The sequence below is a fragment of the Papio anubis genome, chromosome 3 (assembly GCF_008728515.1).
Source record: "Papio anubis isolate 15944 chromosome 3, Panubis1.0, whole genome shotgun sequence".
In the NCBI taxonomy this organism is placed as follows: domain Eukaryota; kingdom Metazoa; phylum Chordata; class Mammalia; order Primates; family Cercopithecidae; genus Papio; species Papio anubis.
This window is the reverse complement of record NC_044978.1, coordinates 83396164-83414913: the sequence shown is the minus strand read 5'-3', so window position 1 is coordinate 83414913 and position 18750 is coordinate 83396164. Positions and strand designations below refer to the sequence as shown.

Genomic DNA, 18750 nt, shown 5'->3' with positions numbered 1-18750 from the left:
CCTTTGCAGGGACATAGATAAAGCTGGAAGCTATCATCCTCTGCAAACTAACAAAGAAACAGAAAACCAAATATGGCATGTTCTCACTCATAAGTGGGAGCTGAACAATGAGAACACATGGGCACAGAGAGAGGAACAACACACACTAGGGCCTATTAGGGAGTGGGTGGGGAGAGGAGGGAACATAGAGGATGGGTTAATAGGTGCAGCAAACCACCATGGCACATGTATACCTATGTAACAAACCTGCATGTTCTGCACATGTATCCCATGTTTTTTAGAAGAAAATTTTTAAAAAGAAACATTGACCTTTATTTTTTATGTTTTGTAAGTCTGAATTATTATGTATTGACTTGACTTAGAATAGCGTGTACTCAGACTGTCTTTTTTTAAAAAAATGAATTTTAATCCATTTAAAATGTAATTCAACTTAAGCTTTAGAGCGTTACCTGTTTCTAGTGAATGATTAATAAATATAAATACATGCTTCCTTGAATTTATATCAGTAATCATAAAATCGTCTATCAGTTTTAAAAGCCTATTTGTACCAAGCACTTGTTTGTTCCTTGGCATAGCAGTGACTGGATATGAATTAATTTTATGATTCACAGAATCCCTGTGGGCTCATGGTGATATGGGCGTTTGAAATCAGGCCAATTGATGTTTTAATCCTTTCTGTCCTTCAGGAAGAAGTGGAATTAAAATCTATGTTTTTGTTATTTAATATTTGTTGCACTAAGCTAAGATTACAGATAAAATGTAGAATTAGATCCTTGCTAAATGGATTCATAATCTAAATTAAACAGATATACAGGATAGTGACTTTGAGAAATAAATTGTAGGAGTGACAACTTGGTGAAAAACTCAGGAACAAACCAAAGAATCTAAATGGAGATAGTAAAGTATTCTATTATTAATATTTGCTGGTAATGAACGAAAGCATAGAATGAAAAGGTCAGTTTCTGAATCCGGTTCTCCCCTGAAGTTTTTGCATAAGTTTGAGCATGGCTCCTCTCTTCATCCTGCATTATTTTCTTTATCTTCAAGATGGTTCAACCTTTACAAAGAAGTTGGAGTCATGTATGAAATAATAAATATGAAACACTCGAAGTTTCTCAGAATAAAGTTTCCACAGCAAAATGAAATAATAACAGGGATACACTGCATGATTTACTGCTGATAGTTTATCTTATAAAGCAAGTAAATTAGGGGCTGAAATTTTACATATTAGAAGGATTTATTTCAAAAACGATTTTAAGAAATATACAATCAGTAAATTTGAAATAAACCAATCTATAAAACTTTGATTCACATACAACTTTTGGAAAACATCTTGAATTATTCAAAGTTATACCTTTGTGGATTTAATTAATACCCAACACATGAGGCAATTCTTTAGGATAAGTAATGTGTTAAATCGGTGGTACTCAGAGATATATTACATTTGAGCCATTGATAATAGTAAAGTATTATTAAATGACAATTTCATGTTAACTAGTTAATAATTTATTATTAAATAATAATTAACCAAATCCATATAACTGTTATGTGTCTTTTAAATATTTTCTATAATATTAAATACACTTTCCAATATAGAAATTGAAAGTCTTGAACCTCTCTAGATTACAAGCAAAAAACCATATGTGCCATCTCCTATTAAAGTGAATGGTCAATTAAGGAACATTTTGTGATGCTGGATTAAAGACCCTAAGAACTAATAGTGATTACAATGTAGTAATTAGTATGGAATCATAGACTATTTCAGAATATATAAAATTAGTTTTTTAAAAGTTGTCTAATCCTTTATTGAAATAAACCACTGCATATGATCATATGAATTTTTTTTTTAATTTATAAGAAAAGAGATTTAATTGGTTTTGCAGGCTATACATGAAGCGTGGTGCTGGCATCTGCTTGGTTTCTTTTTTTTTTTTTTAATTATACTTTAAGTTCTAGGGTACATGTGCACAACGTGCAGGTTTGTTACATAGGTATACATGTGCCATGTTGGTGTGCTGCACCCATCAACTCGTCAGCACCCATCAACTCGTCATTTACATCAGTTATAACTCCCAATGACATCCCTTCCCCTTCCCCATAATAGGCCCCGGTGTGTGATGTTCCCCTTCCCGAGTCCAAGCGATCTCATTGTTCAATTCTCACCTATGAGTGAGAACATGCGGTGTTTGGTTTTCTGTTCTTGCGATAGTTTGTGGAGAATGATCGTTTCCAGCTGCATCCGTGTCCCTACAAAGGACACAAACTCATCCTTTTTTTTATGGCTGCATAGTATTCCATGGTGTATATGTGCCATATTTTCTTAATCCAGTCTGTCACTGATGGACATTTGGGTTGATTCCAAGTCTTTGCTATTGTGAATAGTGCTGCAATAAACATACATGTGCATGTGTCTTTACAGCAGCATGATTTATAATCCTTTGGGTATATACCCAGTAATGGGAAGGCTGGGTCATATGGTATTTCTAGTCCTAGATCCTTGAGGAATCGCCATACTGTTTTCCACAGTGGTTGAACTAGTTTACAATCCCACCAACAGTGTAAAAGTGTTCCTATTTCTCCACATCCTCTCCAGCACCTGTTGTTTCCTGACTTTTTAATGATTGCCATTCTAACTGGTGTGAGATGGTATCTCATTGTGGTTTTGATTTGCATTGATCATATGAATTTGATTACAAATGAGGCTGTGAGTTATCTTGAGGACAGGATGAATGATGGGAAAGTGAAAAATTTCCCAAGATTGTTGAAAGACTTGTATACAGAAAAACCATATTGCACAAGAAATAACTGACATAGTCACCACATGTTGGAAAGGTGCAATGTGAAGTCATGCTTCCATGTTCAATGATAGAATATCCTTACCAAAATAATACTGGTGTCTAAAATGGAGAACAGTAGATTGGACAATGTCAAAAAGGGATGGGATAAAAAGATGAGCAGGTTGCTTTCTTCCTTACCCCTTAAATAGACCCCACACACACCTAAAGAAACTGAGTCTGAAATAATGGAAAAAAAGCTGTAGTTGTTGGCCTTCGTCTGCAGTATTCCTCCAGATCTCCCTCATACATCCCTTGTTCCTAATTCCCCTAATTTCTTGGTACATTTTCTTTAATTGAATTCTCTGTCTCTTTCATACCCCTAACTTTGCTGAGCTGACTTTAAGCCAGCAACTCTGGTTTTCACTTGTGCTACTCCTCCATGAGTTGATTATTAATGAATTAATTATCCACCTATGACCTCATTCACAATAAGTCATGAGTAAAAGGCACCTACTCCTATTCCCTGATGTTGCCCAGTAGAGTCTGCACCAATATGGCTGTGGCCTGACCAGTCACTATTTGATTATGAAAGGAGATCTAACTTAAACTCAAGGGAATGATGTCAAAAAAGATTCATCAAAATCAGAGCACATATCTTACCATACTCAGATAGCTGAGGATAGTTGTCCATTCCTCTACTAACCAATCACTACCTATGACACAATCTGGCTTCTTTTGTAATTGTTGGTACATAGAAGCTTCTCAGAAAATATTTGGTGAAAGGATGAATAAATGAATAAATAAATTATTATAAACACTTGCTATAAGATCTAAGAATAATTACACTGGTTGTTAAGGGTGTGCATGAAATAACAAAATATAATGAATGCTTAATTAGTAGAATATATTTAATGATTTCCATTTACATTTATATCAAGCAAAAAAAAAAAAAAAAAGGAAAAAGCAACCCAGCACATCTACTTGTCATCACTTTTCAAACATCTGTGATTTAAAAACCAACTTTGAAAATAGTTACTTGCCTCGGGTAAGGTCTGACTTCTGCTGTATAAGCAGTAAAATATTCTAAATCCTTACACACTACTACATACCCTCATAGAGGACAGTTAACACCAGTTAGGCTCAAATCTTCCCATTCTGGTTGTTATAGGAATATATAGATGTATGTTCAACACAAAACATTTTCAACGTTTTTTAAAAAGACAGAAGTAACAGATGCATCATCCCAATTTCTTGGGGGAAAAAAAAAAAAGCAAACTGCACTCTAGAATTCCTAAATAAGAATGTTAACAGAAATGGTTAATGGAGACAGCATGGGCTGGCATTTAAAATGCTTACTGTTTAGCAGGAGAAAACATCCTAAATACAGTGCTTCTCTATCAGCTCAATGTTTTTTGTTTCTTCAGATTGATAGGCTGGATGTGGATAGCTTGTTTAGCAACATTGAGTCCGTGCATCAGATATCAGCCAAGCTGCTGTCATTGTTGGAAGAGGCCACAACAGACGTGGAACCGGCCATGCAAGTAATTGGTATGTTTATTCTCTTCTCGAGTTCTACAATACAACAGGAAATAATTTTTTAATAACCTGCCTTTGCTTTGGTTTTTTGTTCCTGACTCACCATGCTTCCCAGGAGATACATAAATGCTAAACCCATCTTTGGGCTCGTTGTAATTATACAGACTCTGTATTTATTTTCAAATGGGTTTATATCCATTTGCGAAGTCCCTCAGTAGCACAAAACGTATCATTTGCTTTTTAATTTCCAATCTTTCAATCTCTTTACTCCAGATGTTCTGTAATTTTTTAATGGCTAACACTTACTTGATCCTTAAAGAATTAATTATTTAAATATTCTAATAGCTTTACTGATTTTTCGTCACAATGTTTTTTAGATCTTATGCCCATGAATCAATTTCTTTTTAGATTATAAATTTCTTACATGAGGAATGTAAAACTATTAAAGGAATGTAAGTTCTTAAAAATTTACACAAGTTCTACTTTTTTGATGTTTTCCTTTTTTCTATATTATTTACCTTCCAACTATGTTTTTACTCTCAATCAGATATATTTATTTTCTTACTCTGGTAAGATTTCAGAAGTAACAACAGAAAATATAATTTGAAAAGTATTGAGCCAAATTTGTATGCTCTCCATTTCTTGGGAATTTCCAAGGGAATAAGTGCTATGAATTCCATAAAGGCAGTTTGCACTTCAAGACATCATGCGAAGAGTGCCATGTAGACTAAGAGTTTTTTTAAATTATCGTTTCTTTATTTCACACTTAATATAAAATAACACCTCATTACAAAAATACGAAAACAATTCAGGAGCACATACAGTAACGGTAAAATTTTCTTTCATATATCCCTCCAATGCCACTGTCTTCCCCATAAGTAACCACTTGTTTGATGTAGATCCTTTCTTTGAGATAACACACACAGAGACTACACACAAACACCTTATGTCTTTATTGATTATGTCTTTGTTACCTTTTATTTGTTAGAGTTATAAAAATGGCATGAAACTGGTCTTGTTTAATATTTATAGAGAACCAAAGTTTAATGAGCAAAGCTGGTCATAGATATGAAATACAGTGAAATAAATGACTGGGCAATAAGGCCCGCCCACTCAGAAAGATTTCTTCCACAGACAGGTTTAAATTCAGTTGTTCTTTGTGATGAAATGTCCCCAACAAATTGCAAAAATATTTCCTGAAAGAAGAACTCTACTCATTACCACACTAATTCATTAGTGTGAATTCCTTGGACATTCATTTATTAATTTAATCAATGAATAGTTACGAAGTAGCAGCATATTCACAGGGTTTGGTATTGTATGACATCGCTTGGTATCAAAAGGTGAAAGAGCTCATTTTTGTCCTTCAAAAACATTCAACCAAACAGCTTCTTGAATTGAAGGTATGGGTATAACACACCATCAAAGCAGTTTCTACACTACTGCAAACCTCAGAGGATAAAGAGAACATTTCTAGATGGGGACTCGAAGGATTCTTGAAGACGTTACTTGGGCTTAAAGTATAGGTTCTATTTCAACAATAGGGTCCACGTTGAGGAGAAGATTCTAAATGGAAATGACAGTATGAAAAACAAGTGCCAAACGAATGTCAAATGCCAAGCATGTTTAGGAAATGAAGAGTGATCAAGCTGGAGTGAAGGACTGATGTAAGCAAGAAGTGAGAAATGAATCTGAAAATGCAGAGTAGGGACTGGCAGCACTTGGAAATGAAGTTTGGAATTTACAGGTAATAAAGAGCCATTAAAATATTTCTAGCAAGGGTGTGATGAGACACAAAAGTTTCTGGAGAAAGAAAAATATGGTGGGTCTGAAGAGAATGCAGAGGAGGAACTGAGTCCTAGACTAGTAAATAGGTTATTATAAGAAATGTAGGCATGTGGTAATAAGCATTGAGACTAAGGAAGATGCAGTGAAAAATTTTAAAAAGGGGGTCATTTCAAGAGAAATGTAGAGGAAAGCATAAACAAGTGGTTGATTCATGTGCTGAAGTCAAAAACAATTCCAGATTTAAGGTGACCATGTATCGTGGTTTGTCTAGAGCATACTGATTTTAGTGTATTATGTAAGCATTCAGTCCAGTTTAGCATTTGTCATGGACTTTTCCTTCTCAAAAAATTATTATTGTTATTAGTTGCATCAGAAGAAGTTTTACAAGACCTTTACATCATATGTCAACTTCTGACACAATCTCTTTTAGTAGAGTGTAAGGCATGTGCAGTTAACATTTCTCACTGTAACACATGATAAACTCTGAAACATAGTCCATCTTTCCTATGCCAACCTTTTCTAGTCTCAAGGAAAGTTATATCTTTCTTTGAATTGCCACATGCAGGGAACTGGCTGATTAAATTATGCTATTTGGATCTGAACAGCTAGAAACTGCTAACTCCTTCCTGTTCCGGTGGTGGTGGATGTGTTGGATGCTGCAGACCCTGCCATCTACTGGGTGTGGCAGCTAGTTGTGTCATGACCCATGCTGGGTGGCCCATGTCATGACCTATGAGAGGCACGAAGCCATCAGGATGCCAGACAATGGAATTAATGGGACACGTTGTTACACATTATTACAGAATAGATGTAAATAAAATATGTATGGAAAATAGGGCCTGAGCAATCATGCCACAGAGTGTCTAGAGGCTTTTGCTACGGTAATTTGGTTACCTATTGCATGTTATAAATTGACAGCTCTTTTACAAATTTTTTGGTTATGTTTCATTCTGAAATAAACCGTTTCAGAAGCAAGAATTTAATATATTCATGTTTGTGTTAGTCTGTTTTCACACTGCTATAAAGAACTACCTGAGATTGGGTAATTTATGAAGAGAAGAGGTTTAATTCACTCACAGTTCTTCAGGCTTAACAGGAAGCAAGACTGGGAGGCCTCAGGAAACTTACAATCATGGCAGAAGACAAAGGGGAAGCAAAGACCTTCTTCACACTGTGGCAGGGGTGGGGGGCAGGGAGAGAGAGAGAGAGAGAGAGAGAAAGAGATCACGCTAAGTGGGAAGTGCCATGCACTTTCAAACAACCAGATCTTGTGAGAACTCACTCACTATCACAAGAACAGCACGGGGAAAGTCCACCCCCATGATTCAATCACCTCTCCCCAGGCCTGTCTCCTCTCACATGGGGATTACAATTCAAGATGAGATTGAGGGGGGAACACAGAGCCAAACCATACCAATGTTTTAGAAAAATTTTGATTTTCTTTTTCTCAAGAGTTGCTGAGCCTATAACACACAAAATACCATCCACCAAAGGGTCCTCAATGCTATCATTGACCATAGACGATCAGAAGATAGAAATCTGCTGAAGCAGCAGCAATATCTATGTCAAAGTTTAGTCATTATTTTTAAAAGACTGTGCTCTAAGCAAGTGATGAAATGCTTGCAGCTGCTTAAGGTGTGTTTACATATCACTCCATGCAGCACGACTTTTCATTTAGGTGAGACAGCAGTTTTCCTAAATTAATTTCATTCATTTTTAATTCTGAGTTTCCTTAGGCCTATGAGAAATATAAAACAATGGTTACTAATGAGTTGGCACCATTAGCAAAGGAGTACTGCAAACAGTTAACTGATGACAGTTTTATATCAGTGTGAGCAGATGAATCGAATAATAGTTCCAATAGCAGTTAAAATTTTAAACATCCAATTCACAGAACCGAAGAAAGCTTTTAGAAGTTTATCATGTCAATGGTGAATTGTCTGACCTTATTATAAATGCAACTGTCACTTTAACTTAAAAATTAAGCATTGTGACGGCAAATGATAACATGAACACAAATATTAGTGGAGCACAGCATCACAGTAAAACAATGATTTTATTAAAATAAAAATCTATAGAGCAGACGTATACTTGAAAATGATTGGTGCATATATGATGAAGCTGTGGAATTTATTAATTGAAGTAAAAACTATAGTGAAAATTTGCATTTATTTTTATATACACAAAATTAGAGTGAATAACAATATCTGAAGAATAAAGTTGATATTGAATTAAAAATAATCTTATGTATGACACTATACACTCTTTCCTGCTGGTCATCAATCAGTCTTTGGAAATGTTTGATTCTTTGAAGCACCACTTTACAAATCAACCAAAGTGTCCTAACATGGCATTGGACTATTTTTGTAAACAAGGCCTCTGAAATTGAATTGCATTTTGTTAAAAATCAGTTGGAAGTCTTTAGTTAAGGTGTTCAACAAATGGAGAAAACAACTTCAATTTTTAATCTTTACAAATAATAATTATTAAAAACAAAATTGCAAATAGGAAGACATTGAAATGTATCCTTATGAAAACAAGGAATAAGTTAAAAAAAATAAGCAATGAGAGCTCATGTATAAAATATTTAATTTTGAAAGTCCATAATCATACTTTGGAAAATCTGACTTATGAAGAGAAGCCTTTGATGGAGCTCCTCTTTAGTAGGATAAAGTAATATTCTGTACCAGATTTCACAATCTCTACATTTGGGAAGATATTCCAAAATTACAAATAGAAACAACTTATTAGGTGAGTTTTATTTTGCAAAAAAAAAAAAAAAAAAGAGAGAGAGAGAGAGAAAGAAAACAATTCAAACGGAAGCAAAAAGATAATGCCTATGAAAATATTTCAGTTCAACTATTTTCTTGTTTTAGTATGTATAGATAATGAGAATTTTAAAAGTTTCTGTTTACCATAATTTTCTCTGAGTTCAATAGATATTTCCTTGTTTATAAAGTATTTTCTCAATTTTAAATATTATGGTTTACAAATTTCAGTATTAAATAAATATGCTGATATTGAATTATAACCCTCAAAAATATCAATGAGTTCTTGCTGATATAAATAAATGTGGAGAAAGGACAGCTGTTCCTTACAGATTTTAATTAATAAATATGGAGAGAAAGAAGAACGGCTGGGCGCAGTGGCTCATGCCTGTAATCCCAACACTTTGGGAGTCTGAGGTGGGTGGATCACGAGGTCAGGAGTTCGAGACCAGTCTGACCAACATAGTGAAACCCTACTCTACTAAAAATATAAAAATTAGCAGAGTGGCACGCACCTGTAGTCCCAGCTACTCGGGAGGCTAAGGCAGGAGAATTGCTTGAACCCAGGAAGTGGAGCTTGCAGTGAGCCAAGATTGTGCCACTGCACTCCAGCCTGGAAGAAAGAGCGAGACTCCGTCTCAAAAAAAAAAAAAAAAGAAAAACTAAGGAAATGGAAAATCACATTCACATTACATAAACACCACAGTCAACTATTACAGACAAAACCTACTGATTGATGTCATGTTTAGTGGGTGAAAGTTAGAGGAAAAATATGCTTTTCATATTCTCAAACTTTCTCCTCAAGTAATTATTAACCTCAAAGGGAAACATGGTAACTTTACCAAGTTCTCTTACCAGTGCTAAGAGAAACTTAGCAGGGGCCACCTTTATCTAGAGATCTAGAGTTAATTTTCCTTCTCTGACAATCGTATTTTGATATGTAAGATGTTAATATTGGTGAAGCGGGGTAAAGAGTATTTGAAAAGTATCTGCACTATTTTTTTCAACTTTTCTGTAAATCAAAAATTAGTTCAAAATAAAAAATTGAAAAGCATGATTTACAGAGAAAACTCAATTGAAGATGTTCATACTTCCAGATTCACTAATCACAAAATTTCAACTTTGAGGAAAATTACAGAAAATTTTATTTAAAAAATTAGGACAATGAGGCCATATTTGAAAAAGCATCAATTGGAGTCTCATTTTAATATCCTTACCCTTTGTATCTGGGTTGGCCTTGCAACTTGCTTTGATCAATGAAATGAGGCCAAATGATGTTCTACAATAGCATTATCACTTTTGCTTTCTGCTTGTGAAGGGAGAGGCCCAAACTGCCCAGCCATTCCAAGCAACACAGCCAAGGCCACAGGCTTAAGAGTAAGGTACTTGTTGACTGGCCAGCTGGCCCACAGCCAGTCCACCAACTGACGGGAAACATAGAAGTAAACCCCATCAATGCCAGTTAAACGCTGCCCAATTGTTGACCCATACAATTGTGAGCAAATGAACAGTTACTGTCTTAAGCTTTTAAGTTTTGGAGTGATTCTTTTTTTTTTTTTTTCCTGCGGTAATTGCTAACTAATACAGATTAACAGATGAGAGATTAATTTATTTCAACTCAAATGGTGAGGGAAAACTAGATTTGGAAGGTGGTTTTTGAGCTTGGACTTGAAAGATTTAGAAAGGTGGAGATTGGGTGCAAAAGGCTTTCTAAATGAGAAATAGGGTAAAGGCCTCAAAGCAAGAGTACAGGAAATTCTGAAAAAGGACAGCAGCAGCCCTATGTCACTGGAGCATAGTGCTGAGAAGGCCTCTCTGAGCCAAACGTTGAAGACACACTAATACGAGTTCACTGGCAATTTCCATTACTAAACCTTTTACCAAAGCACTTATATTCCATAAGATAAACTGATTGTTGGTGAGATGTTTCCAAAATTATGTTATCACAAATGAAAAGCACAGGCGTCCCATTTCTTTGTCCTTAGATGGCACAAATGAGAGTTTGTGATTCACAGCTGTAGTGCCAAAGGGGGAATTTTCCTGATATCTAGATAAACGAGGAGGAAAATTTTACTCAATAATAACATTGGGGTTTGGATAAGGTTTAAGTTTAAACACAGAGGCATATGCTTGCAGATCTGAGAGCTCTGAGGAAGTTGTCTGTACTGTCATGCCAAGATACAAAGTGGATTTTAAAATCTTGACTTAAGCACAGTGTCTAGGTAGGAAATGGGTTTTCAATCTTTATAGTGGGAGTATGAGGTGTGGCTCTTGTTTCCACTTAGATGGCAGTGTAGAGTTTAAGAACACATGGGTTTTAATATCAGGTTGACTTGGGTTACATTTTGGCTTGTCCTGTTGCTAGATGTGTGATCTCATGCAAGTTACAAAACCTAATTGAACTTCGGTTTCTCATCTGGAAACTGGAGGCAATAATACCTATCCCATATGGTTTTTATGAAGATTTGACAAAATTATGTGTACAGAGATTTGGGGGACACCCAGATGCAACCGTTGAAAGATCGGAATGCAGATGTTGGAAATAACTGTAAAGCTGTCTGCTTCAGAGAAAATGACAATGGGGAAACGGGGTTTTCAGGATCAGGGATACACCAATCCTCATAAGAAAGAGAAAAATCAGCAGTTAGCAGGTACCAGGCTGTGATATGGGAGATGGACTTCCAGTCTCCTGAGCAGGGTGAATATGGGTCCCAGTGCTGCAAGGACTTATTTCTTACAATAAAAATAAAATAAAGGTGGCTTAGTAAAACGTCTTACAGTTCTGATTTCTGAGGAGAATGGTAAGTTCTAGGACGCTATGCTAATGGAGCCTGCCAGTGGAAGTCCGTGGCTTAGCTGTGACAGGAGTACTGGAGAGTTGAGGTCAGATTTGAATGGACCTGTGAAAAGTCAAATATTGCACAAGATACACATAGAAATACATTTCTAAATCCCAGGAAGGAATGTGAGAGTCTGTGAGTTTCTGAACACTTTCCCAGCCTCCAGGAAGCTAAAATGAGAAGTACATAGAAAGAGTAACAGACCTTGAAGGTGCCCAATAGCCTGGAAAGAGCATGGCCTTTGAAGTGAAACAGATCCGTGTCTTAATCCTGGCTGTCATCACTAGTTTGATGGCTGTGAGCAAGTCACTTGAGCCAGTGAGGATTGCGTTTGTCTGCCTGTAATAGAAACCTGGCCAAAAGGGTTTGACCAAAAAGGGGCTTATTTTTCTCACGTCACAAGAAATCCATAACTCAGGAGTCCAGGACTAGTGCAACTGCTTGCTGCTCCTTGAAGCTCTTTGCTTCACAATGCTCAGCATGTGGCTTTTGGCATCATCCCTTAGATGGCTACTCCAGTTCCAGGCATCACTTCCTAAAGGCAATGAAGCAAAACTACCTCTTCAGAAGGTTTTTTTCATTTTGGGGGAATATAACCATTTCTCCAGTGACTTCTACATATATCTCATTGTATTTTGCACACATGTTATTTCATTTCACATACATACACACACAAACACACCTTTCCACACATGCTTGGCTATCTAAATACCAGAGATTTGGGGAAAGGTCAATATTTTTAACTGGGTGTGTTACCAGTCCAAATTCTATGCATTTGGAAGGAGGAAGAACAGATAAGTAAATAGCAATGGATTCCATATGCATTTGTTCATCTTTTCAATGGAGATAACAACACTTCCATGGCAGGAAAATATCAAACATTGGGCACAACCCCTCCAGAATGTACGCTCCATGAGGGAAGGAATTCTAGTCTGTTTTGTGATGTTGTGTCACCAGCACCCAGAACAGTGTCTTTAATAACTATTTAATGAATGGATGAAATCAGAGATAATAGTAAGTGTGCAGTGCATTGGCTGGCACACAGAGGGAACAGGAGATGATCGTTGTAACTGTCATCACTAAGTCTGTCTGTGGTCAATGTCACTGTCAAATGTCAATGCCAACAGTCAGTACCATTTCCAGAGGCTGCTAGGTAATATAGAGTAACTAGCTGCAGAAGAGGCAAGCTTTCTCAAGAGAGGTATTCACTAAAACAAGATAAATGGAAAATCATGAGTTGGTCTAAGACACGGTCTTCCTCAGTGTTATCAACCTTACATTAAAAAAACTTATTGTACCTTTTCCTGATCCAGCCAGCCAAAACCTTCACTTTCTCAGAGAACCAATGTTGCCTCAAGATGTCAGTTGTTAAAGAATCCCGACCTGGAGTTAGTGTCTAGGAAGTCAACCAAGGTTCAGGAAGAGACTGTGAGCTATCATCAAAATATACAGCTGTATTCGTGAATGTTAGAGCTGGACTAATAATTAAAGGCATCTATTCCATTACTGCGACAAAAACAGTAAGGGCTGATTTGCCCAATTTACATTATTAGTAACTCTGGACACAGTCAGAAGGGACTCTAGCTGTTCCAAATACAGGCCAGAGCTCTTTCCTCTCCAACACTGACCCTCTCCACAGCCCACTAGCATCCCCCAGTTTGTCCTGCTCAGCTGCTAGCCACCTCCCATGGCCAGATGTGCTGGGTGGATGCCACCTTAGCTTCAGAATGGCCCCTTCTTTGAGAGCCCCACCACAATTATGACATTGTCCTCCCTGGCACTGGACACAGAGATGACCATGACAGGTCCCCATCCTCCACTCTGCTCCTTTCCTTTCTCTGTTTCTCTCTTTAGGGTCCAGCTCCCTTCATTGGTCCTACTTCCTCATCTCTCATTCCCTCGTAAACCCAGTCCTCTAAAAATGCTATTACCATATCACCAGGGACCTCAGAATTGTCAAATTGAATGGACACATTTTTTTTCTGAACTTATCTTACTCTAGTGCTTTTGAAAAAAAAAATTACCAAAATATTCTTGATATCAAAAGAGAAATATCATAAGCACCAGGAAATGTGGAGTTATGACCTGAAGCTAGAGCCATAGGCATGAAATAACTTGGAAATCTCATTTTGTCATAAGAATTCATGTCATTTTTCCAGTCTACTCTTCTAGGAAACCAGCATTTTTTCCTTCAAATATCTTAATAAAATTGATACTCAAGGGATATACTTGTTTTAATCCCGTGGCTGCATGTCTCACCTGCCACCTGTATTTGGTTTGAATATTATAACCCTAGCCAGGGTCTCTTAGGTATCCTCAGCAGCCAATTTCATCCCCTAGCTTAGTTAGAAGCTAAATGAGACTGAAGGCAAGGGAGTGTGGCTTGTTCAAGCAGCATTTGCTCTTTCAGTTTCTTTCTTCTCACTTCCTCTCCTCGTTTTATGCTCCTTGGGGAACAGAATGAGGCTGGGAAAGAAAGGGAGAAAGTATTCAGATGATCTGGCATTTGGGCTGGCGAATCTACTGCCTTGTTTAGTCATGGCGGCTGGGCTCCCATCCAGGGAGGATAAGCAGACCGTGGGGAACAACTCTTGAACTCGAGGTGAAAGCTGCCAGGAAACCTCTTTCACTGGAGATGGCATGTCATGGCACTTTCACTCAACCGTGTGTGTCACTCAGGGAAATGACAGTCAGAGGCCTGTATTGTTGCACCCAGATCTCAGACCTTCTTTCCAGAGAGTGGGCCATCTCTACCCTCTCTCCATCCCACCCCCTTCTCTGTATTCTAAATACTCTGCCTTGACAACAAGTTTTGTTTAGAACCACAGATAACTTTCTTTCAGAATATACCTCAGGCCATAATTTATACTTGAGATTTTAACTAAAATGATTTTTGTAAACATCATCTTAGTTGGTTTTTAGAGTTGAACTTACTGCATAGTTTTTCTTGTTAATACAAGCAACATCCAACTTTAAATCCTCCATAACTAACAGTTCATGTCATATTTTCATAGAATTTTTAAATGAAATGTAAAAATGGGTAGTATAGAGGGGGCCTTAACTCATCAGGATTTCTCCCAAAATATTTTCCTGTCAAAGAGAAAACAAAACAAAACACAGTGAGTTGATTAGAATTAAGTTCAGCTGGGAGAAAGAGAAAACAAAAACAAAACATTACAAGCATAATAAGACAGATGTTGATTTCTCTATGTGTAGAAGTTCGAAGGCATGTGTTCTGGAGCTGTATGGCAGCTCTACTCCACAAGGTGCTCTGGGATGCAAGCTCCTTCCAGCTCACAGCTCCACTCACCAAGGGGTGGCCGTTATATTCATGGACAAAGTAAAGGTATTAATAGTATCCAAATCCTAGGTAGCAGATGGAGACAAAGATGAAGGCAGCATAAAGGCTGAGTCATCTGCCTCTTGAGGAAAATTCCTGGATATTGTCATGGGACACTTTCATTTATATCCCATTGTGGGCTTTAATTATATGGCCACACCAATTGGATGGGAGGATGGGAAATGTCATTTTGATTTAGGGCAGCCAAAACTTCTATTTCTTTGGAAGCCAATTATGACCATGAGGAGACAACTAGCAAATCTGTGTCACCCAGAACCCCACCAACTTAGTCAATCTTGGCAATATTTCTCACTGTTTTGTTCTTGTCCTTCCTCACGCTGATACTTCCTTGTGGCTATGCCTTCTCAGGCTTCTCTGCAGTCTCTTTTTCTTCTCTACTGTCTGCAGTGTTGGTGTTTGCCAGCATCTAGTCCTCAGGTACTCTTTTCTTCTCACTCTGTGAACATTCTTGCATGACCACATAAATTCATGTCTTATACTACCCAATTTTTACAAACCTACATCTCTGTCCAAGATACTATTTTCTTAAATCCTAGATCATATATCCAATTTCCTAAAGGGTTTCTCTGCTTGAATATACAATAAGAAACTCAAACTCAGTACATCTGAAATTAAACTCATCATCTTTCCCATTAAACTCTGTTACACCATCAGTGTCTACCCACATGGTCACTTAAACCACAATTCTGGAATATGCCTGGAATCATCTCTCACACATGTTCAATGTCCATTTTTCTCCCTTTCTTCTGCATCCTCCTTGCTTTCGCTTTGCTGTAGTTATAGCTAACATCTATTGAGCATTTGCATATGCCAGCTACTGATGCATATATATTACATATTTTAACTCATTTAACCTGCAAACAACCCTATTATTATTATCTCCATTTTGCAGATGAGGAAATTAAGGAACAGATAAGTAACTTTCCCAACCGTCACACGTCGAGTAAATGGTAAAACCAGGATTTGAACCCAGGCAGTCGACTCTAGTGCACTCTCTCTTAATTGCAATAACTTTCTGTTTTAGTCCCTCATTGTCTATTTATTTTATTATTATAGAAGCCTTTCAATTTGTTTATCTTCTTCAATCCCACCAACTCTTCCCTGAAATTCCATCTTTCCTACTAATAACTACCAGAATAGTTTTTCTAAAACACAATCTGGTCACTTGCCTAAAATCCATTGGTGCTTCCCCATCACTTTGAGGCGAAAGTTCCACCTCCTTAATGTGGCACAAGGCTCTTCATGATCTGGCCCCAGTCCACGTCTACAGTCCCTTCTGGAACTTCCTCGCAGACATGGTCCCATCCAGCCACACTAGATCATTCCAATTTTCTGAACAGACCTTACTCTGCACAACTATCTCCTTGCTTTTTGCACTCACTCAGAGGTCCTATTTCAAGAGTACACTGTTATGAGCATTGCTCAAAGCTCCCCAAGGGCTGAATAGGTGGCCCTCTGTACTTTATTTACTTTTCACATAGTATGGTAAATGAAAGTTCAGTCTTCTCTCTCTCCCTTGGTACCCTGTATAATTTCCTTGAAGGAAGAGTTGGTTCTTTGTATCTACAGTACCTACCAAAGTGTTTGGTGCATGATGATCATCCAGTAATTTTCAAAAAAGGATGAACTGAGGAACACAACTGCTTCTTCCCTTTCATGGCAGTTTCCTAAACAAAACCCGGGATAAGAAGATCTCTTGAAAATCACTGACTTTACCCTTGTTTACTTACCTGCAGGGGAAATTAATCTTGGAGCAGGATTACAATACTATAGAGGCCACCTGGTTTGGTATGGCACATGTCGGGGCTGCACGTGAGGGTATGGAAATAGAAAGAGGAGTGTATGTTTATTCACATCAGTAAAGGAAACAAATTGAAACACAGGAGTCATGATATTCAGACATAATATCAATATTTTGGGAAGTTATTTTTAAAGAAGATAACTAAGGAGATTTAAAAGGGTGCATTTTTTTTTCTCCTTTGCATGGCAATTGCTTTTTGGGGATGCCAATGCAGAAATTCTTGGGTTGTAGAATTTTTAAAAAGAAGAACACGCTAGTTTTATTTATTTTATAGGATTCTGGCGCCTTTGTGACAAGCAACCACAAGTGAAATTACCTTTAATGGTCTTGGCTTAGTCCCTTCTCTGCTCCTAATCATCCCCTCAAACCCACATACATTAGACAGAGCAGTTGTCCTTCACCACTAAAGAAACGCAGCCGAGAGTTATGTTACCGTGGAAACAGAATCACTTTTTGCTGCAAGACACACTGCTTCATCTGCACTATTATGAAGCAGAATACATTGGTAGGGCTGGGAGGGAAATAAAATATTCTGCCTGCTAGTGTTGTAGTTGGCCTTTGGGTGAATAAGTGACTTTCAATTAGAGTACTTAAATATCTTTTAACTTTAATAATTATTATTAGAGCCTCAACAGAATTTTACTTAGAAAAGAGGGGAAAAAAAAGATTCTTCTGTTAAAGGAAGAGCTATAAATTCTTTCAAACTAGACCACTCCTGTTAAAGAAAATTCAAGAGAATTTGCAATTAGTGGGTTCGTTGTGTATAAAGACAAGTGTTTTAGTTCTTGTTTTTTGACTTTCTGATTTGATCACCTTGTGGATTTGTGAGATTGTCCTTACCTTCTTTTAGTCTCTGCCTTTAGCTTCTTTATAGTGAGCACACTTATTTACAGCTTCATCTTGTATTGGTCTGTGTGTATGCAGGTCCACTGTTGTCGACTTGCTGCTGAGTGTCCAGCTAAGTATGTGATCTAAGCCTGTCACCAGTCCCACTTCTGAGCCCTCCCAGCCAAAGCCACTAGTTCCCATTTGCTACCTAGTTCTACTACTGGGAGACTCCCTTCATCTTATGCCCAACCCTAAATTCAGTCACAGTCCTATTTTGTTTTCTTTCCTCTACTTGATATTTCCTACTGTTTGTGTTGTTATCAGTCTTGAAGAACAAATCTATATGACCTACACTAGTTGAAGGATGAACTCCGTAGAATATTAGAAACAAAACAAGAATCCTGTATCCTTCAGCTCCAAAGATGATCACAGTTATTGAGTTTTCTTATAGGCCCCCCAAAAGCACTACAAAACAAACAAACAAAAACCTTAAAACACACACACACATAAACACACACACATACTTGCATGTGTGCACCTTATTTCACGTTACCTCAGAGTCTAACCATAATCATATAATCACAGGAAAATCCCACATAATGAAAAGGAAAAATCTTTTATTGGCTGGAAATAAATTAGAAAAGAATGTGATGCTTTAAAAGTGTTCGTCTTTTAATTCTAGAGGTAGCAAAGCAACCTTAAGAGACAAATGACAATTCTTGAGCAACTAGTCAGTGGTGGGCACTTTTTATATCTATCGTCCCATTTCATTCTCAAATGAATCTCAATAGCTAACTATTATTTTTATTTTACAAATAAAATGAAGGCACTAAAACTCAAATAATTTATTTAAAAAATCATTCTCCGATTGTATAATTCATCCATGTAACCCCAAACCACTTGTACCCTAAAAGCTACTGAAATTTTGAAAAGTCATTCCAATTTCCCCACACAAACCCTAAATTGTTTCTGATTTCAAGTTTAGTGTTCTTTCCAAGTGCATCACCTCATACAGTGCTCAGCAAAGCTCTGAATTGCATAGCTGGAGTGG

The 18750-nt window shown here is 37.1% G+C and overlaps 1 protein-coding gene across 1 annotated transcript in view; it reads left to right on the top strand.

Annotated features, from left to right (window-relative positions):
- ARHGEF38 (Rho guanine nucleotide exchange factor 38) overlaps positions 1 to 18750 on the top strand; it is a 132934-nt gene that overhangs the window by 68638 nt on the left and 45546 nt on the right. Inside the window, exon 3 of the mRNA XM_003899050.5 lies at positions 4202 to 4325. Coding sequence (XP_003899099.2) covers positions 4202 to 4325 — 124 coding nt within the window. The remainder of the gene's footprint in view (positions 1 to 4201; positions 4326 to 18750) is intronic.